Genomic DNA, 10,913 nt, shown 5'->3' with positions numbered 1-10,913 from the left:
CAACCGCAATCTACCGAGAACTATTTCGACGCGCATCACCACCTTCTCGGCCAGGTTAGTGGAATTTTGAACTACCGATTCGATTAAATTACCGGCCATTGCTGGACTTGGAAAGAAACTGAGCTGTTTCCATATCATCTCACGAACACAATCGTTTGGTGCGCCGAGTTTTTATGAATGAATTCAATGTGGAAAGTTGCCTACTAGTGCATTTCCGACTTGTATGTACTATATTTGGAATTTCGAGTACACCGTTGTGCAGATTTTTGGTTTCATCTGCAATTTGGATTTATTGAGCGCAGCTATTTTTTCGGTTAGGTTAGTAGAACCGATAGTATACGTCCTGCCGAAGCTTAAAATAAATACAAATACTACATCCATATATTATCCTCGCCAAACACGTCCCAAACTGATCGTTCCGAGCAACTGTAATTATAAACTGAGGCGCAATAATTTGGCTCGCGTAGACCGAGCTACAGCCGTACTCCTACGCATCTGGAGAGCCGATTTGCTGGTTTTGGAAGATCATACCTGTAGAGAGGCGCAACGATTTTTTCTTTAAAGTAAGTTAAGCTCTACAGTGTATGTTCTATGCCGAAGCTTGGATGAATTTAAATATTACAACAATATCATATTCTCGCCAACCATCAAAATTGTCTGATCGATCCTGAGATACTGCAACCACCGTCAAACGTTTACAAAGGAGTAATTCAACGCGTAATCCCACGCCTTAATATATTTCTGAGCGTATTCCCGTATTCGAATTTTGGAAAATCATACCTGTAGAGGGGCGCAACGATTTTTTCTTTAAAGTAAGTTAAGCTCTACAGTGTATGTTCCTTGCCGAAGCTAGACGTAGATTCAAATTCTAATCACTGGTGTATTTTACTGTGAATCTCGTGTTTGTGAACTGGAACCATGGCCACGACTGCTACCACGAGTTCTTCGTCGAAGAACCCACCACTGCGGAATCTCCAAACGAAGGTGAAGGCGTTGATGGAGATGTTTAAATCGATTACCACTTTTGCGAGCACTTTGGGTGAAGTTACTTCGGTTCAGCAAATAAACGTTAGAATGGATAAGTTAGACGAGCTGTGGGATCGAATGAACGACACCTTGATGGATGTTGAGATGCACGAAGAATACTCATCGAAGGAAAATACGTGTTCCAATATTAGGCAAGACTTCACTTCCAAATACTATAATGCTAAGGCATCTATGTTGGAACGTATTAAGGAATTGGAAGCCAGCACCAGCGTCTTACACTCTACCAGAATCATGGATTCATCGATGCAACCAACCATCGAGCACGTCAGGTTGCCGCAGATAAAACTACAAACCTTTGACGGCAATATCGACCAGTGGCTGAGTTTTCGGGACCTCTACCTATCACTTATTCACACCAAGGCCGACCTACCGGAAATAGAGAAATTTCATTACCTGAAAGGATGTCTCGCGGGAGAAGCAAGGGCTCTCATTGATCCATTGTCACTTACAAGGGCAAACTATCCAGTGGCATGGGACATTTTGATGACCAGGTATAACGACAGCAAGGTGTTAAAGCGCAGGCAGGTTGGGAACCTGTTCAAACTACCAAAGGTGTCTAAGGAGTCGGCATCTGACCTACAAACTTTGCTAGAGGGGTTCGAACGCGTCGTACAAACCTTGGATCAGTTAGTAAAGCCGGAAGAATACAAGGACCTTCTGTTATCAGAAATGTTGTGCTCCAGGTTAGATCCCATCACACGCCGTGCGTGGGAAGAGCATAGCGCCAACCAGAACCAAGACAAGGTGATAGATCTGACCCAATTTCTACAAACCCGTGTGAAAATATTATCGTCGCTCCCATCGAAGCCGTTCGAAAACAAACAAGAGGTCTTCCAATGGTCGAAGAAACACGTTTCCCGAACGAGTCACGCTGCAGCTCAGATGACGGTCGGAAGCTGCATTGCCTGCCCGGAATCCCATTTGCTGTACACATGCCCTACGTTCCTGAAGTTGAATGCTTCCGCTCGAGACAAGCTGCTGCGACAAAATTCCCTCTGTAGAAACTGTTTTCGGCGTGGCCATCAAGCTTCGGACTGCAGATCGAACCAGGTTTGTCGTAAATGCAGAGGAAAACACCATACGCTAGTCTGCTTTCGCGACGACAGTGCAGGAAACAGCTATACTCGTCCATCGCAACCTTTCGCATCTGCTATCAACAGTAATCCATCCGCATCAGCAACCACCTCAGCCGTCAATTCAGGATCCGTTTCATCGAACATGGCAAGAAATCATTCCTCAACCGTTCTGCTAGCTACAGCTGTCGTCTTAGTGGAAGACGATGCAGGAAAGGTGTTCCAGGCAAGAGCTCTATTGGATTCGGGCTCTGAGTGCAACTTCATGACAGAAGGACTCTGCCAGCTTATGAAGGTGTCTCGAAAACGGTCGAACATTTCTGTTCTTGGAATAGGTCAATCAAATACCACGGTCAAGCATCAGGTGTCAGCGGTCGTACGGTCAAGAACATCGAACTTTTCTCAGCCAATGGATTTCTTGTTATTACCCAAGGTTACCGCGGATCTGCCGACAACAAACGTGGCAGTCTCTTCGTGGCAATTCCCGCAGGGCGTGGAACTAGCAGATCCAGCGTTTTTCAAATCAACATCATTGGATATGGTGCTAGGAATACAGCACTTCTTTGCATTTTTTCCGAGTCAGACCAAAATTCCGTTGGGCGAAGGTTTACCCATGCTGATTGAATCAGTGTTTGGCTGGTTGGTGACAGGTTCGGTAGAAAGTCAAGCTTCTTCGTCACGCATCATCTGTAATACGGTTTCCAAGGTGGATCTGGATGAACTTCTAACTCGTTTTTGGTCTTGTGAGGAGATAGGGTCTCCAAACAATTATTCCCCGGAAGAGCAACGCTGCGAGGCGCAGTTTGCTCTAACCAAGTGCAGAAGTTCTACTGGGCGATACACCGTTACACTACCGAAGGACGAGAAGGTGTTGGCAAACATTGGCGAATCACGGGAGATGGCTCTCCGTCGACTTCAATCCCAGGAACGTAGATTGGAAAAGGACCCAGAACTACGTCAACACTACCAAGGTTTTATGGAGGAATACTTGGAGCTTGGACACATGCGCAGGGCGAATGTGGGTCCAGAAAAGCGGTTTTATCTTCCTCATCATCCAGTTATCAAACAGGCTAGCACAACCACCAAGGTACGAGTTGTGTTCGACGCATCGGCTAAAAGTAGCAGCGGCATATCCCTAAATGAGGCGTTATTGGTTGGACCCGTAATCCAGGACGAGCTTCGTGCTCTCATACTGCGTAGTCGGATGAAACAAATCATGGTAGTTGCGGATATTGAAAAAATGTTCAGACAGATCGGAATTCACGAAGCGGACATGCCTTGGCAAAGCATCCTGTGGAGAGCAGACCCTAAAAAGGAGGTGGAAACTTTTGAATTGGCTACCGTAACGTATGGTACGAAACCGGCGCCATTCTTAGCGACCAGAACACTAAAACAACTAGCCACCGACGAACATCATCGATTCCCAGCAGCATCAAGGGCCTTAGAAGAAGATGTTTACATGGACGATGTAATCACGGGTACGGATTTGGAAGAAGATGCTATCAAATTATGTGGTGATCTCATCAAATTAACCAATAGTGGTGGCTTTCGTCTAAGGAAGTTTGCATCTAACTCAACAGCGGCCCTGAGAGAGGTTGATCCAGATGATCAAGCCCTACAGCAAACCGAAGAGATCAACTTAGACCCAGACCCAGCGGTGAAAACTTTAGGACTTGTATGGCAGCCACGCACCGATTATTTCCGGTTCAATTTCACCATTGAAGAAGTTCCCACGGATGAACGGTTATCCAAACGAAAGATCCTGTCAGCTATTGCTATGCTGTTTGATCCTCTAGGACTCGTTGGAGCAGTTACAGCAAGTGCAAAAATGTTTATGCAACGTTTGTGGCGTCTACAGGATGACGGTGGAAGATTGGGCTGGGATAACCCAGTGCCGATTAACGTAGAACAGGAATGGCGGAATTTCTATCGTCAACTACCAGTCCTCAACGATCTGAAAATTCAACGATGTGCAATCATTCCTAATGCAATTCAGGTGGAATTACATTTGTTCTCGGATGCATCGGAGCGCGCTTATGGAGCATGCGCATATATAAGAAGTGTCGACGTCGAAGGAAAGTTTCTCGTGTGTCTGCTAGCATCGAAATCGAAGGTGGCACCGTTAAAATGCCAATCTATTCCGAGACTTGAGCTCTGTGGAGCGCTTTTGGCAGCGGAATTATCCAACAAGGTCCGGACAGCAATAAAACTGGAGCTTGAAATGCACTTTTGGACGGATTCAACTTGTGTTCTTCAATGGTTGAAGGCAATCCCAGCGACATGGTCAACATTCGTTGCCAACCGTGTTGCGAAAATACAAACACTCACCGAAAACTATTCATGGAGACATGTTCCTGGCTTGCAGAATCCAGCAGACCTCATCTCACGCGGTATGGACCCAGAACAGATAGAGGGATGCAATCTTTGGTGGAAGGGCCCTGAATGGTTAGGGCATTATAATTTCCCGGAGCAGCCAAGAAGCTTGGAGTCACAATTAGCCGAAGAGGAAGTTCGACATTCCGCTCACCCAGCCACCAGTTGTGTAACACATTTTGGCGACGAGTATGTGGGAAAATTCTCGTGCTTTACCCAAATTATACGCAGTACCGCTTACTGGATGCGGCTTATGCGTATTCTGAGAAAATCGGAACCAAACCCTAGCAGTTTACTGACAGTCGAGGAATTGAAAGAAGCAGAATTTGTCATTATCCGCCGTATACAACAAGAGTCGTTTCTTGCTGAGTGGAACGCCTTAACTAAAAACGAAGCTGTTCATCGAGGTTCACCGCTGAGATGGTTCACCCTGCGAATATCGTCGGACGGACTGATTCGCGTTGGAGGAAGATTAGGCAGATCTTTGGAATCGGAGGATACGAAGCACCCGATAGTGTTACCAGCAAGACACCCGTTTACAACGCTGTTATTTAAACATTACCACATCAAACTTCTACACGCTGGTTCGCAATTATTACTTAGTACAGTAAGGTTGAAGTATTGGCCACTTGGAGGCAGAAATGTTCCGCGACAGGTAGTACATAATTGCATGAAGTGTTTTCGATCAAAACCAACCCCGATCGAACAATTTATGGGAGAGCTACCTCAAGCACGGGTCACCATTGCTAGAGCATTTTTAAGGACAGGTGTTGATTATTTTGGACCTGTTTTTATTCGTCCAGCACCCAGAAAACCGGCGGTGAAGGCTTATGTAGCAGTTTTTATCTGCCTTTGTACGAAGGCGGTACATCTGGAGCTGGTATCGGATTTATCCACGGAACGCTTTATCCAAGCCTTACGTCGTTTCACGGGTAGAAGAGGACATTGTTCCGACATTTTTTCCGACAATGGAACGAACTTCGTTGGAGCCCGAAATTACCTAAAAGAATTGACTAAGCTACTTCGCAGTAAACAACACCAAGAAGCCGTTTCCAAGCAATGTGCTAACGATCGTATTCAATGGCATTTCATCCCACCAGCAGCACCTCACTTCGGAGGACTTTGGGAAGCAGCTGTAAGGTCCGCTAAAAAACATTTGTTGAAGGTTCTTGGAGAGTTTGCTGTTTCGTTTGAGGACATGACCACGCTTTTGGTACAGGTAGAAAACTGTCTCAACTCTAGACCAATAACAGCTTTGACGGATGATCCAGATAACCTCGAACCTCTTACACCGGGACATTTCCTCATTGGCGAGCCTTTCCAACAGTTGCCAGAAAGGGATTACAGCGAGGTGCCCATTAATAGGTTGAACAATATCCATGGTTTACAGAAAAGACTTCAACTTTTTTGGGACCGATGGAGAGTCGAATATTTAACACAGCTACAAGGACGTTTCAAGAGATGGAGATCGCCGATAGAAATCAAGGTTGGACAATTGGTGATCATCAAGGACGATAATGTAGCCCCGAGTCGTTGGAAGATGGGTCGAGTAGAGCAAGTGTATCCAGGAGCAGATGGAGTTGTAAGAGTCGTCACATTGAAGACAGTTACAGGATCATCTACGCGACCAGTGGAGAAACTTTGCCTTTTGCCTGCAGCGTATCAACCAGCTCTCAATCAAGCAAATGTCTTGGAAGGTCAAATCGATCAGTAGCCCCACCCTTGTGTTCGCGAGATTCTTTTTATCTATTTTCAGAAAGTCGAGCGATTTCAGGATGGGCCGGGATGTTGAGGTACTACGTTCAATGCTGGAAGACCCTATTGAGCATAAAACCCACGAAGCAGAGATTCAACACGAATCAACGTTGATCTCAATCATCAAAGCTCACATGAAATTACAGAACATCTGATTGGTGGAAAAACTACTAGAAATCTGTTATGAAGACGAAGAAAATATGAATCTACAATCTCCATTTTAGTTTTATATAATATTGTCACTTAGAAGAATAGAGTCGTTGAAGCAAGTCACTTACCTTAAGAATATATGTAGTAAACAGTAGCGAATAAATTTGTTTTAAATGTAGTGCATTTTCAACCCAAATAAATGTCGTTTTTTGCTGTAAATAAATTGTGCTTAATGTAAACATCGGAGTTGTTAATTGCCGCCGCAGAGGAAATTGCTTCAAGATCGCCCAGTATTCACTCCCTACGGAATCACCCCAACCCATCAGGAACCGAAGGTCAGGTCAATACAGTCCACTAAGAACTCCAAGCAAGGGCTTGGACGGTACCCCATCAGTAGGATTCAGAAAGAATCAGAGTTCATTGTGTGCATAGTATCTTCATCCAAAGCTAACAAAATGAATTATTTACAATTTTCAGCATTTTAGGACTAGAGTAGGCTCTAGGTCCAAAGTAGGAGCACTCACCCTAGTAGGCTCGTGAGAAACAAATCTTTCATTTAAATTCACGTTCTATCCATCTATATAAAAAAATTTATTACCTTAGATGTCCCCTGAAAATGGCATCACTTTTCACCGATGAGGCCGATAAATTAAAGTAACAAACATAATTTATGGTGATTAATCTCTTCATGTAATTAATCTATTCATGCTTTTTTCTATAAAAAAAATCCTCTTGGGGATCTCGAATAGATTCACTTTTACGAAATAAAACGTTATAAAATGTTGAACTTCATCTACACGTCTTTAACTTCTTCGTTCCTTTGTATCAATTTTCATGAAAATCGCCAATGTCCCATTTTAAGCTGATTTTGTATGGGAGCCCCCTTCCATAAAAAGTGAAATTCTTGAGACTATTATACAAACCATCTCCGACCCAAAAAACCCTCGGATACCATATTTCACTTCATTCCGACCTCCGATTAAACGTGATTGTATTACAAAGTACAATTGTACTTTTGTACTATGTCTGGGATTTTGGGGGCTCAGGCTTCAAGTGATAGCTTAGGGTGTAAGAAACAATATTTTATATGGCGACGACTCAGAAAAATGATGTTTAGAGGTCGCACTGGTTCAATTTTTGGAAAAAGGCCATTTTTTCGACATTTTGTCCTAATAACATTTTCAGATCTTGAAAAAGTATCAAAGATGTGTCTCTAATATTTTTTAAATTTTTTTTAATGTAAGTTTTAAACTAAAAATTTATTGAGACTATTTTGGACTCTCAATTGATATGTATGATTTTTTGAATTACGCAATACTATGAATTTTTGTAAAAAAAATTATTAAAATTAATAAAAAAGTGTACTTTGGATTAAGATTTTTAATCAATATTGAATTCAAAAGATGCGCGAAGTTATGATGTGCAACTTTGCAGAAGAAAGTGCATATTTATGACTTGTCGTTTCAAAGTAATTCAAGTTTCACTGTGGAAAAAAGTCACAATTTTCAAATTTTTGCTAAGAATTGCTTTATATTATGATGTGGATGAGTTTCGAGCAATCTAAGAATCAAATAAACTTCTGGGGGTCATCAAATAAAATTCTTGGGGTGACGGTTTGGTCATCACATTCGAATGTGTTAAGGCTACAACCACTAAATACACTTAAAATAAAAATCTATAAACTAGTCATGGCTGTTTCTGCTGATTGAAGGATCGATAAAATGATGAAAAAGTTTTATATCAGTAGTTTAGATTGCTCGAATCTCATCCACATCATAGTATAGAGCATTTCTTAGCAAAAGTTTAAAATTTGTTACTTTTTCATTCAGAAAAACTTGAATAACTTTTTAACGACAAGTCATAGCTACACACTTTCTTCTGCAAAGTTGCACATCCTAACGTTGCGCATCTTATGAATTCAATGTTGATTGAAAATGTTAATCCAAAGTACACTTTTTTGTTAGTTGTAAATATTGTTTTCACAAAAATTCATAGTATTGCGTAATTTAAAAAATCATACATACAAATTGAGAGTCCAAAACAGTCCCCATAAATTTTTAGTTTAAAACTTACATTGTAAAAAAAATTTAAAAAATATTAGAGACACATGTTTGATGTTTTTCAAGATCTGAAAATGTTATTAGGAACAAATGTCGGAAAAATGACCATTTTCAAAAATCGAACCAGTGCGACCTCTAAACATCATTTTTCTGAGTCGCCGCCATATACAATATTGTTTCTTACACCCTAAGCTGTCGTTTGAAGCTTGAGCCCCCAAAATCCCAGACATAGTACAATTTTGGGCCACCCTATTCCATAAACATTATAGAAAGATCGTATGAAAGTTGGAACAACAGCATTTAACTACCAAACTGGAGGCACACAAAAATTTCATTTCATTCTTAAGCGACGAAAACTACACCAATTAGGCGTTATCCAACACCTTATTCGTACCTTTCGGCAGAATGCAGGAGAGTGTTAGATTTTGCTCTCATAGCCTGCAAATTGTTGCCAGTAACAATGTTTTCCAGTTCTTTCATTAGTTGCTGGTTGCAGAGAGAACATGACGATGATTTTCTCACTTGAAGCCCGCGCGGAAGCAAAATCATTTCAAGATTTCAAAAAACGTGGCGTCTCTATCATAACCGATTTAAACTGACTTCAGACGACATTTTATATAAACTTTTCATTAAAGTCTGTTTCATTTCTCGGCAAAGAAATAACATACAACAAAAGTAAAAATATCATTTTTTAGGGTTTTTATTGCACTTTAAGGTAAAAAATACATAAAAAATATTCGTCAGCTTTTCGGATGAATTTTCGAATTTTTGTTGTGATACCACCCATCATTTTCTGCACAGTACTGCTGGTAATCTCATTTGCCATCTTTTCCATTTGAGCGGGTTTTTTTATGGTTCTGTCACATTTCTTCAGTTTGTCCATAACTATTGCCCAATATTTCTCGATGGGACGATAATCCGAACAGTTTGGTGGATTGATACTTTTTTCAACAAAATCGACCTTGTTCTCCTTATAACACTTAATGACATCCCGCCTGTAGTGGCAGCTTGCCAGGTCCGGCCAGAACTTCACCAGACCTTTGTGGGACCGAATGAATGGCAAAACCCTCTTCTGGAGACATTCTTCTTTGTAAACATTTCCATTCATTGTGTCCCCAGTGATGAAAATCTCATTCTTCTTCCCACAACTACAGATCCCTTTACGCTTCGCAAGGTAAAATTTGTTACCGGGTATTTGTCCAAAATCCATTTTGACGTAAGTTTCTTCGTCCATCAAAATGCATCCGTTGTACTTGGTCAACACTTTCTCGTACAACTTCCTTGCCCTGGTTTTGGCAACCAGGTTTTGTTTCAGCGTCCTGTTGGGGTGTTTCTTGCATGATACAACCGCAAGCCTTCTCGCAAACAAATTCGTCGAGCTGTATTGAGGTTCGTCTTGAATTTTTTTGCCAAATCACGCAAGGAGATTCTAGGATTATTGTGAACTGATCGAAATACCTTTGCTCGCAGCTTCCGGTCATATGTTCCACTTTTACGCCAGGTTTGTTTTGCTCGATCCACCGTAAGTGTCTGCCGGTAACGTTGCAGCACCGAATTTACAGTCGATTTAGGATATTTCAGGAATATCGCGATCTTTACCCCTGAGTGTGCAGAATTTTCTTTCGCCTTCCACGTTCCATCGTCGATAACTTTTAACTGACTGCTTCAATCTTGATGATATTTTCACTACTAAGTAAACAAACCATCTGGATCAAAACATTGTCAATAGATTCGCAGTGTGACAACTAGGGGCGCTGCAGTAAATGAGAAGATGCGACCAGATTCTATGTGAATCAGACTTTATGCAGTTGGAATTGCGATTCGCAGCACCATTGTATACGACTTAAGTAATCATTTCTTATACGATTATACGTTTGCTGGGTACCCTTTCTAGCTCTCCATTGGGAGAAGGGGTGAGTACATAATATTCATAGAAATATTTCTTGTACTCAAATACCCTTTGATGCCTTATTTTGCTTTATTTGCTCAATAAATTTTCAAGATATGAAGAACTTGTATAGAAGCATCCTATTTCCATTTTTATCTCTCCGAGGGAAGAAAACATTTCCAGAAATGACCTGCTAAATATACTGATAAACAAATTTGGCGATACATAGTTTATGCGAGTATTATATTCGCTCTTGTATTTAAATACCAGGTTGGAACAATTTCTATTTCTTAATAAAGCAGGAATGAAGTTCCTATCAATTCACAAGATTCTTTTAGATAAATTTTAATTTTGTGAAAGAAAAAAACGAAGAATACATGGATTACGATGTTTTCCATAAAAACATCCTTCCAAAAAAAGAAAGAAATCATCTGTGGGCGATAATGAACCTCATATTCTACCCGGCACCATTTTTGATCGCGTTCATCGATTTTTCCGAAACTTGGCTTGGTACTAGATCAAACCTTTTTACAACTTTGAACTAAATTCCAAAATTTTTCAATGAAA

General features: G+C 41.3%; 1 protein-coding gene across 1 annotated transcript; it reads left to right on the top strand.

Annotated features, from left to right (window-relative positions):
• Positions 1-918: 918 nt before the first annotated feature.
• Positions 919-6,207, top strand: LOC129738101 (uncharacterized). The gene has a single exon (XM_055729287.1). The coding sequence runs from the start codon at positions 919-921 to the stop codon at positions 6,205-6,207; it is 5,289 nt and encodes a 1,762-aa protein (XP_055585262.1).
• Positions 6,208-10,913: the final 4,706 nt, after the last annotated feature.

Source organism: Uranotaenia lowii, chromosome 1 (genome assembly GCF_029784155.1).
Source record: "Uranotaenia lowii strain MFRU-FL chromosome 1, ASM2978415v1, whole genome shotgun sequence".
NCBI lineage: Eukaryota > Metazoa > Arthropoda > Insecta > Diptera > Culicidae > Uranotaenia > Uranotaenia lowii.
This window is presented reverse-complemented; position numbering and strand designations above follow the sequence as displayed.